General features: G+C 35.8%; 1 protein-coding gene across 2 annotated transcripts in view; it reads right to left on the bottom strand.

Moving 5' to 3' along the window:
- LOC127855537 (splicing factor 3B subunit 1-like) overlaps window positions 1-18,955 on the bottom strand; it is a 66,401-nt gene that overhangs the window by 46,921 nt on the left and 525 nt on the right. The window contains exons 2-6 of one of the 2 annotated variants that reach the window (XM_052391257.1): window positions 6,390-6,577; window positions 5,534-5,623; window positions 4,310-4,427; window positions 1,690-1,763; window positions 480-665 (exon numbers count right to left, since the gene is read on the bottom strand). In XM_052391257.1, coding sequence (XP_052247217.1) covers window positions 480-665; window positions 1,690-1,763; window positions 4,310-4,427; window positions 5,534-5,623; window positions 6,390-6,577 — 656 coding nt within the window. Of the gene's footprint in view, window positions 1-479; window positions 666-1,689; window positions 1,764-2,488; window positions 4,289-4,309; window positions 4,428-5,533; window positions 5,624-6,389; window positions 6,578-18,955 lie in introns of those variants that run through there. The other variant, XM_052391258.1, reaches the window with a different exon arrangement.

Here is an 18,955-nt window from a genome sequence, read left to right as displayed (position 1 = left end):
AGCTAACACTGCCTGGTAAACCATCAATGCAAAGGCTTGGGGACTTACCAGTCTGCAGCACAGCTAACAAAATCAAGACATGTGTTTGTCAGAAGCACAATGCCCCCTAATGCCGCTTTGATTTTTTTTTTTTTTACCTTTGACCTTGAAGGATTACCTTGACCTTTAATGTCTCAAAATGTGCAGCTCCATAAGATACACATGCATGCCAAATATCAAGTTGCTATCATCAATATTGCAAAAGTTATGACCAAAGTTAAAGTTTTGGTTAAAGTTTTGGGACACACACAGTGACACACAAATACAATGACAGACAGGCCAAAAACAATATACCCCCGATCATTCGATCCAGGGGCATAAAAAAAGTATGATTAAATTGCGGTGTGTAACGGTACTTAACAAATATAAAGCTAATTGTAATGTTATCTTATAGTTGCTTTGAGCAAATGGACCCAAGTCTCCCACAAAGCCAGACATACATGTGAAGGTGTCCCGACTTCTGCCTGGTCCCATGATGACGCCTTCTTCTTAGCTGGCTCCTCGGCAACCGCCGGCTGGTCCCATCGACGCTTCTTCTTTTCCGCCACCTTAGCCGCAGCTGAGCCGTTCACTGCCTTCAGTTCACCTGCTTTGGCCTTTTCTCGCATCTGATCCTTCAGGCCTTTCTGTAATACAGCCATACGATGGCAACTATTTGCAAAGGAATCACAGGGGTGGCAACATACAATGTAGAATGATTATGGAAATTTTACTGTAAGGTCTTTCAGATATGTCACATCAAAGAAAATCATTGCAAATGAATGGTTATTTATGATATTGGGAGCGTGTGGACCAACTAAGCCTGACTTATCTGATAATGGCAATTTAAGTGTCAGGCCTTTCTGAAATGTGACACGACTTACATGTTAGCAAATGATCGATAAACTAAGAAATCTGGTGGTTGGGAAATCCTATGATTAACTTGTCCACTTGTCCTTTATACTGCTACATGACAATTGGACATATTGAACATTTGCATGATGAGAATACACAGCTAATATCATAAGGATATTTATCATTTTACCCTATTAACTGTTAACAAAAAACAAGAGATGTGTTTGTCAGAAACACAATGCCCCCTATTGCGCCGCTTTAAAGCCATAAATTTGTCCTTTGACCTTGAAGGATGACCTTGACCTTTCACCACTCAAAATGTGCAGCTCCATGAGATACACATGCATGCCAAATATCACGTTGCTATATTCAATATTAAAAGTTATGACCAAACTTTAACGAAGGTTAAAGTTTTAGGAAAGAAAAATACAATGATATTTGACATTTGACCTTGAAGGATGACCTTGACCTTGACTTTTCACCACTCAAAATGTGCAGCTTCATGAGATACACATGCATGCCAAATATGAAGTTGCTATCTTCAATATTGCAAAAGTCATAAAACTTGAACCAAGGTTAAAGTTTTGGGACACACACATACAATGACTGACTGACACAATGACAGACAGACAGACAGGCTAAAAACAATATACCCCTGTTCTTTCGATCCGGGGGAATAAAAAAAAACACATAGATATTGGTAAGTTATTTACATGAAATTAAGCTATATAAGACACAAAATAAAACACTGTTTAAATGGAAATGATACATTATAGTTGAAAATGGATCTCAAAAGTTGATGATCATTAGGTGTACCTCTTGCATTGCCAGCTCCTTTTCCCGCAGAATCTGTTGGTAGGTCCTAGCCTGTGGATCTGGTGTCTTACCGCCTGTAAATAGAAAGCAGAAGCGTCACGACACGCGGTCGCGACACCAAACAGCTCAATTAGTATGCACAAGAAAACAAGCCTATGTCATGTTGTTTATCTATATTATGAAATATAGAATTGTGGAAGATACTTGGAAACCATAAGTATATGCTTTTATATTTGTGCTGTGGGCAAATAGAATCTCCTTTTCTGATATGTTTCAATAGTACGTTAAAGGTGGCTGTGGAAATTGGGAGTCCAAAACAGGTTAATTTACTTTGTTTCATTTAATTTTCACAGTCCCATTATAGGTAAATTGCAGTGTAAAAATGATAGATAAATCTTTGTAAATTTAATAACAAAATGTGTTGTATTTATAATTTTATGAAAATATAAATAAAGTGAGTGGCCTTTGTAAGGGGAAGTACATTTATTTAATGAACAAGTTCAAGGACAAGTGTTCAATCTTAATATTTCCCCACCCTTATGTTTAAGATAACTATCAATTAAATCACATTTCAGTTTGATTGCTAATCCTACATACTGGTATAACACATAAATTGGAAAAAATACTAAATTGCATTAAACATTAGGAATTGGTTTTAGTAACTTTTTCTCCAATAAATAAGTATGAAACAGTTGTTTCTGCAGAATGTTTATACATCAGTTATATTGGTTATGATATTTTAAGGGGGCCTATAAAGTTTACAGAAAAGGAGCCACCATGTGCCACACTATATACGTACATTACCGCCCCTCACAGCCACTGGTACCGGCAATACTCTGTAATTACACGTAGTCACCTACAAGAAGTCTAGAATTAGTGTAATTTTGTTTTAACGCACCACTAGCATCCATCAATCACTCTTACCTTGAGATTTGATTGAAAATTACAAGGATTTGATCAACAGCTCTTTATACACACCCATGCAGAACACATCCTTTTTGTGTTTTATATATTTTTTTAGATATAAATTCAACTAAATTGTTAAATTAACCACACTCTTACACAATTGGGAATATGTTTTAAGGAAATATATGAAATTTTTTTGTTCAAATAAAGAAAAATTGACAAAGCTACCAATTGCTTTGATTCAAGCACACAACAAGAAATTTTTAACAAGTTTAGCTTTATGATATTGTGAGGTTTACTTATCAAAGAGAACATATTTTAGACCATGCCCATTATAAAAAGTATGTTGATTTTATATATCTAGCCGGGTTATATTGAAGACTGCTCAGCCATCCGGCGCTAGAAAGAAAATGGCGTTGAATTAGTCTCGGTTTGTGGAAAATTGTACATATATCAGCAAAAAACAACAACGGAGAAATGACACACCTCACATATCCCGTATAATCACATCTTAACTTGACAAGGTTTGTGAAATCAGCATTCAATTTAGACTTCGGCTTGTGATTGAATATCATATGAGCCGTGCCTTGTGAAAAGGGGATTTAATGCATGTGGTTTAAGTGTCGTCCTAGATGAGCCTTTCCAGTCCACACAGGCTAATCAGGGACATTTTAGGCTTTTATGGTATTTTTCGTTTACAGAAAGTCTCTTCTAAGTAAAAATCGAGTATGGGCGGAAAGTGAACTCCCTGATAAGCCTGTGCTAATCTGGGACGACACTTTACACACATGCTTTTAACCCCCTTTTCACAGAGCACGGTCTAATGTAAGACAATGCAACCGTTCTTTCTCTACAACTTGCTTACTTATCTACTCAGGGAACAAATGAAACAAAAACAAACAATAATATGGCTTATTTTTCACCAGTAGAGAATTACACCAGAGCATTAAAAACCTCCCTTTAATGGTTATGCTCTTCAAAATGTAAAAAGAGCTTTCTTTTTAAACAAGAAGCTTTTAAAAACAAAATGAATACAAAAAGCAATATTCTTCACCTTCATATCTCTTAAGACTTTATAATGCTTCTAAAGTTCATAGGCAAAACAACACATGACATAAAAAGTATGATTCCCTCTACATATTTGGAACATATCTTGTTTTATCTTCTATTATCTCTTAATTACAAGTAATAGCAACCTTAATATAATACAGCTGGCATATCAAAATGCCAACGCAGGAAAACACCCACAGAACATGTAGAAATCCTGTAGGAAAGCATAAATTAGTCAATATTATTGACCAGTATATGAAAAAGAACAACTGCACCGCATAACGGTTGCCACGCTCGGCTACGGGTGCAGTTTTTAATAAATGAAAGCTTGTCAGAATTTTTTATTTTTTTAAGAGGTCACAGTGACCTTGACCTTTGACCCCAAAATGGGTGTGGCATGTAGAACTCATCAAGGTGCATCTACATATTTAGTTTCAAAGTTGTAGGTTGAAGCACTTTGATTTTAGAGCCAATGTAAAGGTTTTAGAACGAAGCGGACGGCGGACGACGAGCTGGCTATGACAATAACTCGGGGTTTCTCCGAAAATGCCGAGCTAAAAATCAGGCCTTAAATTAATTGTCCAGCTATATTATTTTTAGGATAACTATCACAACAAAACATAATTCACACTGCTATCTCAATCAGTACCTCAGAAGCACTTACCGTCAGCGAATGGATCGTGACGCTCAGGGGAGATAATCATCTGACGACGCCTAGCCCTGTATTCATCCTCCCGGTCAGAGATTTTTGCACGCCTGTGCTCTGCCAGTGGGTCGAATTCCTAACAAAACAGAGAAGGGGTAAAACCGGTATTACTTCATGTACAAGAGGGCCATGATGGCCCTGAATCGCTCACCTGACTAACCAAATACAATCCCAACCCAAATTTCATCAAGATAAACATTCTGACCAAATTTCATAAAGATTGGATGAAAACTGCAACCTCTATTGTCTATACAAGGTTTTTCTATTATTTGACCTAGTTACCTAGTTTTTGATCTAGTGACCTAGTTTTTCACCCCAGATGACCCAAATACAATTACAACCCAGATTTCACCAAGATAAACATTCTGACCAAATTTCATAAAGATTGGATGAAAACTGTGACCTCTACTGTCTACACAAACAAATTGTTGACAGTTTTTCTATTATTTGACCTAGTGACCTAGTTTTTGACCTCAGATGACCCAAATACAATCCCAACCCAGATTTCATCAAGATAAACATTCTGACCAAATTTCATAAAGATTGGATGAAAACTGTGACCTCTACTGTCTACACAAGGTTTTTCTATCATTTGACCTAGTGACCTAGTTTTTGACCCCAGATGACCCAAATACAATCCCAACACAGATTTCATCAAGATAAAATTCTGACCAAATTTCATAAAGATTGGATGAAAACTGTGACCTCTACTGTCTACAATACGTTTTTCTATTATTTGACCTAGTTTTTGACCAAGTGACCTAGATTTTGACCCAAGATGACCCAAATACAATCCAAACCCAGATTTCATCAAGATAAACATTCTGACCAAATTTCATAAAGATTGGATGAAAACTGCTACCTCTATTGTCTACACAAGGTTTTTCTATTGTTTGACCTAGTGTTTGACCTAGTGACCTAGTTTTTTACCCCAGATGACCCAAATACAATCCCAACCCAGATTTCATCAATATAAACATTCTGACCAAATTTCATAAAGATTTGATGAAAATTGTGACCTCTTCTGTCTACACTAACAAAATGTTGACGGAGGCATGCACGCACATACAGACGCCGGACATCACACGGTCACATAAGCTCACCATGTCACTTCGGCCTTAAAGAACAAAGTACAAAAACCATTCCGTCTCTGGCAATTAGCAGCCTAACTAAGACAGTTACCTTGTCATTGAGTGAGTCATTGAGTGCATTTAGAGGGGCAGCTGATCGCACCGGCCCGGCAGTTTCAGTTGGTACCACATCATCATCATCCTGCAAGAAAACAACATTGGTACAGTGAAATAAGATCATGAATACAAAGTAAACAAGTTTCTTACATGAAATCAAGGTGTGCAAATTGTCAACACATGCCTGTATGCCTATTTAACGCACACTGCCATTTTCATGCCATTTTCATAATCTTAACTATAATTTGTATGTTTCATTTTTATATGTTCTCAAATATTTATAATAATCTTTATGGACAAATTGTTAACAAACCTTGAGGATGCGATTAGCTTTCCTATTTGGTTAGCCATGCAGATTTTTTTTTATACAATTAAATCCCATAAAAACATCACACAGGCCTTGACCAAACCAGGAATGGTTTCAAATTCCATTGTGTCAAGTTCAGGGTTTTTCTAGCCATTTTGGAAAAAGGAGTCTGGTCAAAATGTGATTTTTTCCTCGACAAAAAGGACCATATTGGGCTTTTTATAAAAAAAAATTGACACAACATGCCTTTCATGGCCATTTGAGTGAAAAAAAACATATAAATTATAGTTATAAATATTGAATTAGATGTCTAAAGATAAAATTGAGAATCAGATATAGAGTCTAATAGTCATAAAACATTTTCTATAAAAAAAAAAAAATCGGGTCATTTTGCTTTTCTATTATAATTACTAAGGAATTTTTTTTACAAACTATATGAAAACAAAATGCAGATTCTTCTTCAAAATTTACCAGTGTATGCCTTGTGGGATTGTAGTAATGTCAATCAATGGAATTATGTGTACCTAATGTAAACATGATTTACCTCAGCATCTTCAGCTGGGATGTATGTGTGGTAACCCTCAAACTTGCCATGCATGGAGCCATAGATGTCTGTGTCGAAGTGCCCGCCAGCACCCAACCCAACCCTTTGTTTCTCTGGGGACTGGTCAACATTTTCTTTGTTCAAGGCTTGCTTGCGTGACTGGATTGACCGTACTTGCTCCTCAATATCTGTAGAAATAAGACATCAAAATTAAAAATCTGGTATACAATGTACATTAAAGGAACTAGCATTTTCTAAAAACGACTGGTTTTGCCCAGACAAGGCATATGTCACCAGCTATTGATAAACCATTAATTTCCATTAATTGCAAACTCAAATATTCCCATGTCCTTGTTATAAGACCATATAGATTGTTTGCAGGCAGGATCATAAAATGTAATGATGATAAAACAAGAAATAAAACAAATGTCTCACTGCTCATTAAAATGTATGGATATTTTCTATAATTTTATACACACAAAAATAATCAGAACATTTTTTACTAAATAATTTTACTATGCATTCTAGATAAGAATTAAGAAATTGATCGCCGTGGCGTAGTGGATATGGTGTCCGCCTAGCGATCGGGAGATCTTGGGTTCGAACCCCACAGGGAGCGTTCCTTTCATCTCCCCCGAAGACACCAAGTACTGGTTCTAGTCCCAGGAAAAGGACTCGAGAGCGTTTATATAAGCCTACGGCTTTAGATGCAATCGAGCTAAAATAAATAGGTTTAAACTACATACAACCCTAACACAAATTACCATCATATGCAGCCTAATGCAGAACAGTTTTGTGCTCTTTTTGCGGTTTGTTATCACTATGTACCAATAAACCTTTAGCAACAAAATCACTGTCATAAGAAAGTCCTTTTTCAAATAACATTGTTGTACACTACAAACTTTCAGCTGCCAGCATCAAACCAGACTATCACACAATTGGATAGGATTTAAAAAAGGCAGTGTTACCGTTTGCCATTTTAGGGCTCCAGTTGCCATTCCTGATTGTCACAAAATGTGAAAGTTTTAGAGAAGTGGTGATAAAAAATTTCAATTTGCGAAAAAAAAGTTGCCATTTAAACCAATATAATTTGGAGAAAGGCTGGTAAACAGAGGTCGTGCAAAGTTGATCATTGAAATGGAAAAGTGAACTAAAAGCTCAAAACAAGAGCACCGCCTTGCGGGTGCAGACCGCTCATCTATTTTCTTTTTAAAGGTGAAGGGACTCTCATTTTCAATCACAAAGGAGGGAGGAGTGGAGTGAAGAGGGGTGTATAGTGGGGTTGTGGACATTTATTACATTATCTTCCAAAAAAGCGAAAAAAAAAAAAAAAAAAAAAAATCGGGGGGGGGGGGGGGTTTGGGTGCGATGGTTGGACGGTATTTCAAACATAACCGTTTTTAAAAAAAAATGGTGGGGGGGGTATAGTGTGAGGGTGTGGTGTTAATTTGTGAGATGATCTTAAAAAAAAAAAAAAAAAAAAAAAAATCAAAAAAAAAAATTGGGGGGGGGGGGGTGGGGGGGGGGGGGTGGGGTGGGGGTATAGTGTGAGGGTGTGGTGGACATTTGTGAGATGATCTTAAAAAAAAAAAAAAAAAAAAAAATAGGTGGGGGGAGGGGGGAGGGGGGGGAGGGGGGGGAGGGCACGGGGGATAGTTTGGGTGAAGTCTATTGTGGTATGTCAGGTAAGAGTAGTTTCATCAAAGTATCAATCAAATCTAACCATAAATAAAGAAGTTATGGCAATTTTAGCAAAATTTAATAATTTGACCTTGAGAGTCAAGGTCATTTAAAGGTCAAAGTAAAATTCAAGTTGCCAGGTACAGTTACCTCATGATAGCATGTAAGTATTTGAAGTTTGAAAGCAATAGCCTTGATACTTCGAGTGGATCGAAACACAAAATTTAACCATATATTAAAAGTTACTAAGTCAAAAAAGGGCCATAATTCCGTAACAATGACAACCAGAGTTATGCAACTTGTCCTTTTACTGTACCCTTATGATAGTTTGTGAGTGTTCCAAGTATGAAAGCAATATCTATGATACTTTAGGGGTAAAGTGGACCAAAACATAAATCTTAACCAAATTTTCAATTTTCTAAGTATAAAGGGCCCATAATTCCGTCCAAATGCCAGTCAGAGTTACATAACTTTGCCTGCACCGTCCCCTTATGATAGTTCATAAATCTTGCAAGTATGAAAGCAATAGCTTTGATACTGTAGGAATAAAGTGGTTCTTAACACAAAACTTAATCAAATTTTCAATTTTCTAAGTATAAAAAGGGCACATAATTCTGTCAAAATGCCAGTCAGAGTTACATTACTTTGCCTGCACAGTCCCCTTATGATAGTTAGTAAGTGTTGCAAGTATGAAAGCAATAGCTTTGATGCTTAAGGAATAAAATGGACCTAAACACAAAACTTAACCAAAATTGTCAATTTTCTAAGTATAAAAAGGGCACATAATTCTGTCAAAATGCATGCCAGAGTTATCTAACTTTGCCTGCCCAGTCCCCTCATGATAGTAAGTAAGTGTACCAAGTTTGAATGCAATAGCATTGATACTTACTGAGAAAAGTGGAACTAAACGCAAAACTTAACCAAAATTTTCAAATTTTTAAGTATAAAAAGGGCACATAATTCTGTCAAAATGCACGCCAGAGTTATCTAACTTTGCCTGCCCAGTCCCCTCATGATAGTAAGTAAGTGTACCAAGTTTGAATGCAATAGCATTGATACTTTCTGAGAAAAGTGGACCTAAACGCAAAACTTAACCGGACGCCGACGCCAACGCCAACGCCAACGCCGACGCCGACGCCAAGGTGATGACAATAGCTCATAATTTTTTTTCAAAAAATAGATGAGCTAAAAATCCAGATGAACAACACGGTAACAGATAAGACAGTGTTCTCTGTTTCTTCTTCATTTATTGTATATATCCCTCTTTGGGTCATGTCGTACAAGAAAAATGGTTTAAATATCGCGGTGTGGCGCAGTTAAAATAAATTTTTTAAGTTTTTACAAATTCATTGGTGCTTATGTCAGTGCCATCCCTTCCTTGAACTCTTCAAGACTGGAAGCCTTCACAAGGTGGTTAGGCAGTTGGTTCCACAGTCTTGTTGCTGATGGATAGTAGGAGTGTCCGAGCTAGTCAGTTCTGCAGAATGGTACGATGTATCTAAAACTGCTGCCTCTTGTGGATGATATAACAGGGTCAAGGTAGGGGTCAGATGGAATATCAATAAGGTTATTAATTATACGGTAAATCATGGCAACCTTAGATGTTTAGCATCTCGCTTGAAGGGGCTGCCATCCAATGTCTGCTATCATCTGTCTGTGAACTGAAGGGGCTGCCATCCAATGTCTGCTATCATCTGTCTGTGAACTGAGGGGGCTGCCATCCAATGTCTGCTATCATCTGTCTGTGAACTGCTGGCTGCCATCCAATGTCTGCTATCATCTGTCTGTGAACTGCTGGCTGCCATCCAATGTCTGCTATCATCTGTCTGTGAACTGCTGCCATCCAATGTCTGCTATCATCTGTCTGTGAACTGCTGGCTGCCATCCAATGTCTGCTATCATCTGTCTGTGAACTGCTGGCTGCCATCCAATGTCTGCTATCATCTGTCTGTGAACTGAAGGGGCTGCCATCCAATGTCTGCTATCATCTGTCTGTGAACTGAAGGGGCTGCCATCCAATGTCTGCTATCATCTGTCTGTGAACTGCTGGCTGCCATCCAATGTCTGCTATCATCTGTCTGTGAACTGCTGGCTGCCATCCAATGTCTGCTATCATCTGTCTGTGAACTGCTGCTTCAGCTAGTCTTATTTATAAGATGCGCAAACAATTTAGAGATACTTTTTATATGGGCTAAATTTATAGGAACGTCTTATCGGTGAAGGACCCATTATGTGGTGGAAACCAGAAAGTTTAAATTTTCATTAATTTTGTAAAATTGCAAAAGAACATTACCGACTCATTCTGTTTTAGTTCAGAAGTCCATTTTTACCTCAAATATCGTCGAATTGAAGTAAGAAAGACATAAATTCTTCAGTTAAATTTCTGCTTAAATCGCAACGATATCACTAACTTCTTGCCATATTATGAAACAGATTTAAATATCAATCAATAAGAAGAAGGAATTACGGTGTAACGTGTACGCGTAATTTTATTTAACATGAGCTTTTAACACTGATTTTTACCTAACTAGATCTAGTATGCTCATCTTTGTAGATTTAATAAGCATATGTTCAAAACAGATATGGTGCAGTTTCTATTCACTCTTCTCAGTTTCAGCAACTTTTTATGCATGTCTTTTTCGCACCTCTGTCTGTGTTGTTTTATGTACATACATTCTATGTTACATAGGACGGCATACTGTACGATCTGTATCAATATTATTTATGTACAGTATAAAAATAAAAGATGTAATATATTTCAGAACTTTTTAATTGTCACTTTAGAAAAAAAACAATGCTTAATTAATCAAGAAAAGTATTATAAAATCGGTTTACAATGTGACGCTCTGCACCACAACAGACTAAAACTGTATTTTACGTCGTTTATTCTTCCACATTTAAACCAGATGCTTTACATTGAGGCCGTGTTATCGATTTATATCTACACAGCGAGCGAATCGAGAGATATTGAAAATTTGAATAGTGGTTGGATTTAAATTGCTCAGGCATGCAAAATTCAATGTGTCATTACATAATTTTTATGGAACATTATCGAGAAATGAATTATCTACACAGGTATGTAAATATTATTGCAATCCGTTGATATTAAGTGTCTGATATCGGGGCTTGAATGTTGACCACAAAATCCTTCCGCAACAATATAGACAAAAAAGTAAAACAGTCCACCATTGTTTGAATGCTTCAGCTGTTGTACGCTCCAAATATCACCAATATAACAAGGGCTGTTGGTAAAACATTCATGCCCCTGATATGGGCTCTCCGTTGTAGTGACAGCCATTGTGTGAATATGTTTTTTGTCAATGTGACCTTTGACCTAGTGACCTGATAATCAATAGGGGTCATCTGCGAGTCATGATCCTAGCCATAAGTGTTCTTGAGTTATCATCCGGAAACCATTTTACTATTTCGGGACACCGTGACCTAGACCTTTGACCTAGTGACCTGAAAATCAATAGGGGTCATCTGCCAGTCATGATCAATCTACCTATCAAGTTTCATGATCCTAGGCATAAGCGTTCTTCAGTTATCATCCGGAAACCATTTTATTATTTCGGGTTACCGTGACCTTGACCTTTGGCCTAGTGACCTGAAAATCAAAAGGGGTCATCTGCGAGTCATGATCAATGTACCTATGAAGTTTCATGATCCTAGGCATAAGCGTTCTTGAGTTATCATCCGGAAACCATTTTACTATTTCGGGTCACCATGACTTTGACCTAGTGACCTCAAAATCAATAGGGGTCATCTGCGAGTCATGATCAATATACCTATGAAGTTTCATGATCGTAGCCATAAGCGTTCTTGAGTAATCATCCGGAAACCATTTTACTGTTATGGGTCACCGTGACCTTGACCTTTGATATAGTGACCTGAAAATCAATAGGGGTCAACTGCGAGTCATGATCAATCTACCTATCAAGTTTCATGATCCTAGGAATAAGCGTTCTTGAGTTATCATCCGGAAACCATTTTACTATTTCGGGTCACCGTGACCTTGACCTTTGACCTAGTGACCTGAAAATCAATAGGGGTCATCTGCGAGTCATGATCAATGTACCTATGAAGTTTCATGATCATAGGCCTAAATGTTCTTGAGTTATCATCCAGAAACCACCTGGTGGACAGACCAACAGACTGACCGACCGATCAACATGTGCAAAGCAATATACCCCCTCTTCTTCGAAGGGGGGCATAAAAAGTAGCTTAATATTTGAGAGCGTCAACAAGTTGGGCTACTGCTTTAGCCTGCTTGTGGTTCGATCAGCGCATCTCTGGACTGCTTCAAGTTGGTCAATACATTTTGAGTGTGAGGATCCCATGCAGTAGTAGCGTACTCCAATATTGGACGCACCAAGGTGGTACTCAAACCCGGTTACCTCGCGGGTCGGGTTGCGGTATTTCATTAGCGCCCTCTGGATTTTGTTTATAAACAAACCTTCTTGACCTACTTGTCAAATCTGACAGAAAACATCTCTCACTACAGATTGGAATCGGTTTTTGGAAATTAAAAGTTGTAAAACTCAGACTTTAACAATATTTGAATTTTTTAGTTGAGTTAATTGTCGTTATGAAAAAATATGACATAGACTGAAAATAACTGTGCTATTAATTTTATTTGATGTCTTAAATTCCAAATATTTATATTGTTACATATTTTATTGATTGTTACTTTGAATGGTATGTCATAGCTTTGATAATTCATTCTTAAATTTTAAAATTGATGCTGTTTAACCTATTTACCGCGAATCTACCTGGAGAAAAAAAATAAACAAAAATGGTGGACATAGTTCTGGCTACCATAACTTTTAATGTCGCTTTTTATAATTTTTGACAGGCGCGACTTTATAGTTATGGACCAACCCCATTAGGAAAGTCAACCAGAAATTCCCGAAAAGTTGACAGTAAACAAAGACTGGTCCAAAACAGCTTTTAAATGCAGTTATTGGCCCAAATCAACCACTAGATCGGAAAGATTTACATTTTGCACATTTAAATGATATATTCTTTCACAAAATACTATCTTAGACATTTAAAATTTATCTATTCTGCTCTTACATATCGAGAAAAACAGTGATGTGACAGACTTTCAAGGTCATATGCTGTTATTTCTATTCATAGTAACATACCATGTGCTCAAGTGTTTTCAAATACAGAATGACATTTCCTGGTATTTTAGATTATTATGGCTTGTTTTGTTAACAAATTGTAGTGTAAATACAAACTCAAGGTAAATATTATTTAAAACTACCTGATTCACACTGAAATCAGTCTTAAAATCCACCAGACGAAAGTTGTTTATCACAAATAAAAGATTTCAGAAAACGAAAGTACCCGGTAATGTTTACAATTTCAGCAAAAAATGTCAAGGTCGATCCGAAAGTATCCAAATGAAAACTCGTCACTTGACAAAGCGACAATGGCGTCAAAATTGTGATTTCAGACCGATGAGAGTTATTTTCATCTATTGTAAGATGTATTTGAAACATTTGAACCTTAAAATATTCCCGATGCAGTAATTTATATTCATTCACCAATATATGTAGAAATGTATCCAAGAAAATGAGCATTCTTTGATTTAAAGCGTGACATAAATATGTTACGACTCTGGTTGACTTTCGATACGGAGTTGGCTTCAGCGTACAGGTATGTCAATACTATATAAAATGTACACTGAAGTTTCTTGAGCTATGCAACTCTCAGCCTAAGCTGAGAGTTGAATTATTGCAACTAGGCGGTCCATACAATCACCGAAAAGCACCGAATAGCACCGAAAAGCACTCAATTTCTCTCTATATATATGCAATATATCGTTTCTAGTGTGTGTTAACGGGTTTAATAAGTTATAAATGGTGAGTGTATGTCTATACTACATTGTGCCCAAAATGGTAAATATCGGCAATATACCGACCGAAAAGCACTTCATGTGAAGACCGAAAAGCACTCAACTTCTCTCTCTATATATGAAAAATTGCGTTTCTATTGTGTGTAAACAGATTAAATTAGTTATAAATGGTTGTATTTCATGCATATTTATACTACCTTGTGTTTATTATGAGGTATTTATGCCCAAAATTGGATAAATATTGGCAATATACCGACTGAAGAGCACTTCATGTGAAGACCGAAAAGCACTCAATTTCTCGCTATATATATAATATTTGCGTTCCTATTGTGCGTAAACGGTTTAAATTAGTTATAAATGGTTATATTTCATGCATATTTTTACTACCTTGTGTTTATTATGAGGTATTAATGCCCAAAATTGGATAAATATCGGCAATATACAGACCGAAAAGCACTTCATGTGAAGTCCGAAAAGCACTCCAGCGACAGCAGAGAATCACCAAAAAGCACTCAAGTTCGCTATATATACATGAAAGTTAACTATAAGGGCCGATTTTAATGGATTGAAAAGATGTACATGTACATATTTATTGAGTCAATGTCTGTTCAGATTAAAACTTAATTTTAAGGTCTGACGTCATCATTAACAACTTGTGAACGAACGGCCGGTACGCTTCTTTAATCAGCACAAAGCAGTTTGGAAATAGATTTCCGCACCTTCAATTAATTATATTCCAGATAATGACGAGAAGTTGTGTTATGATCGGCGCCTTTCATTCATTAATCTATCTTATATATATGTGACTACGTGCTAATTTTTTGGAGAAATGAAAGATTCAAATGTGTCTTATTTATATTTTATCCATGTATCATGTGTATTCAGTGTCATGCGAAAATAGATCTTATTTCTTTATTTCCACCTTCACACTTTATTAGCGCCGTCTTAAATTAACTTAGTAAATTAATTAATTTTTTAAAAAATGTGCAACGGTGAGGTGGATCAATTCGCGTTGTTAATTGTTAAAGTACACATCACTTCAGCAATAAATGAAATCAGTTATTTTGGCTGTAAATCCGATATTTCCAGTACATAAGCCATGTTCCTGTGTATTGAGCTGAAATGATAAGATCACCACAGCAGGTTGCTAATACACAGTGTAGACTGAAATGAAAACAGTTATTTTGGCTGTAAATCCAGTTCCAGTACAGTAGCCATGTTCCTGTGTATTGAACTGATAAGATCACCACAGCAGGTTGCTAATACACAGTGTAGACTTCCCCTGTTTTATTACAGTGATTGTTATTTACCTGCTTGGAATAAATGGTGTATTCATTCGGGTCTGATGGCGTTACAATTTCATGAAACAATGGATATATTGGCGTGATGGAACATGATTTATAAATCAAGCTGACAGAATAGTATCAGCTTTTAATTATGTGTAATTTAATACGCATCTCCCCCTTAACTCAACGTTCAATGGCACACGCACTTAACAAAATTATAAAATATCATGTGCATCATTATTTTTCTTTTTTATAAATTATGTACAAATATTATATGTTATACATGTTTTTTGTGTTTTTTTACTCAACCAGAAAGAAGTAATATAACATTGTTATATATACAGCTCGTTAATTTTGCAAAATTCTACATTAAATAAAGAAATATCTTTTTTTTGTTAAGTGTACATGCTTGATTTATTTATATTAATCAGTTTTTTCTAATACAATCGGAATTTGACATTCAACGTTTTTTAAACCGGCCAAGCGCTGCGCTCGGCCGCTGATGGTGTATTGTAATATATATAATACTGATAAGAAACAGTAGCACACAAAAGGAATTAGGTTGATAAAAAGAAGGGATGTATTTATTGAAAGTGAATAACAACACCAACTAAAAATGTTTTGAAATTATAAATTTGCCCAGAATAGTTGTATAAAATTATTCATCTAGCGGCCAAGTGCATTAATCCCGACCGCTGTTGGGTATTTTACTGTTTAGTAACACCTTAATACCATCATTTTTAAACTGATAACGGAAATAAAGAAAAAAAATTAAATGAAACAATGAACATATTGTCGCGATGAAACATGATTTATAAATCAACCTTTAATTTTACTACCTTCTTTGCATATGTCTATGTAACATAGTTGTATCTTTTTTTTATTTTGTTTAATCTATCTTTTATTCTAACTTTACTACCTTCTTTGCATATGTATATGTAACATAGTTGTATATATAGTTTATCAATTTTTTATTCTATGTTTTTATATTATGTACCACTTATTAGTTATTATGTACCATATATTTATATACACATTGCGTCCCATATGCCGGTGTATGTCCTGGATATTTTTTTACATATCATTACTTTCTATAATCTGATTTGAAATTGAGGGTAACATAATCATTGACAGACTAGCTTATCTTAAGCTGTGCAGTTTTATTTCATTACAAACAGCTGCAAATATTTAATTTCTTGTTTATACAAATGGGACTATTTCCGTTTTTTTTTTTTATTTCTTGCTTAAATATTTGGGATTATTTCGGCCTTTTTTTTTAAATTTTGGCTCTTACAAGAGGTGGCCTCAACGTGGCAAGAGCTGGGCAACATATTCACTATGTTGGCAAACTACCTCATGTATATATGAGTTGTGTTCTGGGAAGAAAAAGGGGCTTCATGCATGTGCGTAAAATGTCATCCCAGATTAGCCTACGCAGTCCGCACAGGCTAATCAGGACGACACTTTCCGCTCTAATGGTATTTTTAGTTTCAAGGAAGTCACTCCTCACCGAAAATCAAGTTTGGGCAAAAAGTGTCTTCCCTGATTAGCAGTGCGGACTGCACAGGCTAATCTGGGACGACACTTTACGCACATGCAGTAAGCCCATTTTTCTCAGAACGCGCCTCATATATATATAGTGCTTTATTTTTAAACTTAAATCAATATTTAACGAAGTCATCATTGACTATATTAAATATAGAGAGAAATTGAGTGCTTGGGCTTTATCTTTAAACTTAAATCAATATTTAACGAAGTCATTATTGACTAAATAAATATGTACATCTTTTCAATCCATTATAAACGGCACTTATATACACAGTACAACAATAAAAAGCTATTAGTTATGCTCGATTGGTCATTGTCGGCTCGGGTACTACTTACATCAGGGGTGTCAATTTTCACAAATTTGAAATCCGGAAAATTAAGCCGAGAGTCTGAGGCCGTAGGATAAAGGGAAGAGAGGGCCCAACCCCCCCACCCCCCTGTGCCCTAGCTTATTGTTCTTTTTTTAATAGTCTTTCTAGGTGCAATTTCTGGTGAGTACAATGCGAAATATTATAAACCAAACCATCCGTAACACCACATGTGTATTTGTCATTCTAAACAAATGATATTAAGAACTTCAAAATTAACTTAAAATCGACAAACAATACCGTATCCGAAAACGACTGTCCGAAAACATGACCCGATACATCATTTGCAAATGAAATAAATATGCATATCGTTTGACTGCAGAAAATGTAAACCAGTAACCAGTAACCTAGCAAATACACAGTCAATATATAATTTGATTAAAATATTGTTTTAAAATATGATATTGCAGTGCTTTACTTTGTAAGTTACTGCTCATGTCAGTGCAAGCCGCTTACCAATCAAAAATCAATAAATAAAATCGGTACCAAGCGCAAATGTCCGGAATGCCGACGATGCTATAACAATATTCGTTTTGAAATGATCCCGCACTAAAAGAATTTTGTCCCTACCCCCACCTGCCTTAAACAAACTCATCGGATTTAAATTCACCTCAAAATCAACCCGGGACAGCTCAAATCTGGATTTCCGGAATAATCCGGAAAATTGACACCCCTGTTACATGTACCCCAGGTACTCTTAAGTATACTTACATGTACCCCGGGTACGGTAAATATACTAAAACGTACCCGGGAAATTTAACGCTAAATTGGTCTTTATCGTTTTTTTTTAAAATTAATTATATTTTCGTTTAAATCAATTTTCTGTAAAATGGCCTCTATTTTATCGAAACTCATACACAAAAAGCATGTTGATGCATTTTTTTATTAGAAGTTTGTTTTAGATAATCATTCATATATATAGCGAGAAATTGAGTGCTTTTCGGTCTTCACATGAAGTGCATTCGGTCTGTATATTGCCGATATTTATCCAATTTTGGGCATTAATACCTCATAATAAACACAAGGTAGTATAAATATGCATGAAATATACCCATTTATAACTAATTTAAACCGTTTACACACAATAGGAATGCAAATATTCATATATATATATATATAGCGAGAAATTGAGTGCTTTTCGGTCTTCACATGAAGTGCATTCGGTCGGTATATTGCCGATATTTATCCAATTTAGGGCATTAATACCTCATATTAAACACAAGGTAGTATAAATATGCATGAAATATAACCATTTATAACTAATTTAAACCGTTTACACACAACAGAAATGCAATTTTTCATATATATAGCGAGAAATTGAGTGCTTTTCGGACTTCACATGAAGTGCTTTTCGGTCGGAATATTGCCGATATTTATCCAATTGTGGGCATTAATACCTCATAATAAACACAAGGTAGTATAAATATACATGAAATATAACCATTTATAGCTAATTTAAACCGTTAACACACAATAGGAACGCAAATATTATATATATAGCGAGAAATTGAGTGCTTTTCGGTCTTCACATGAAGTGCTTTTCGGTCGGTATATTGCCGATATTTATCCAATTTTGGGCATTAATACCTCATAATAATCACAAGGTAGTATAAATATGCATGAAATATAACCATTTATAACTAATTTAATCCTTTACACACAATAGAAACGCAATTTTTCATATATATAGCAAGAAATTTAGTGCTTTTCGGTCTTCACATGAAATGCTTTTCTGTCAGTATATTTCCGATATTTACCATTTTGGGCAAAATGTAGTATAAACATACAATCATATAACCATTTATTACTAATTAAACTCTT

Source organism: Dreissena polymorpha, chromosome 13 (genome assembly GCF_020536995.1).
Source record: "Dreissena polymorpha isolate Duluth1 chromosome 13, UMN_Dpol_1.0, whole genome shotgun sequence".
Taxonomy (NCBI): Eukaryota; Metazoa; Mollusca; class Bivalvia; order Myida; family Dreissenidae; genus Dreissena; species Dreissena polymorpha.
The sequence above is the reverse complement of the archived record's forward strand: the minus strand, read 5'-3'. Positions and strand labels throughout refer to the sequence as shown.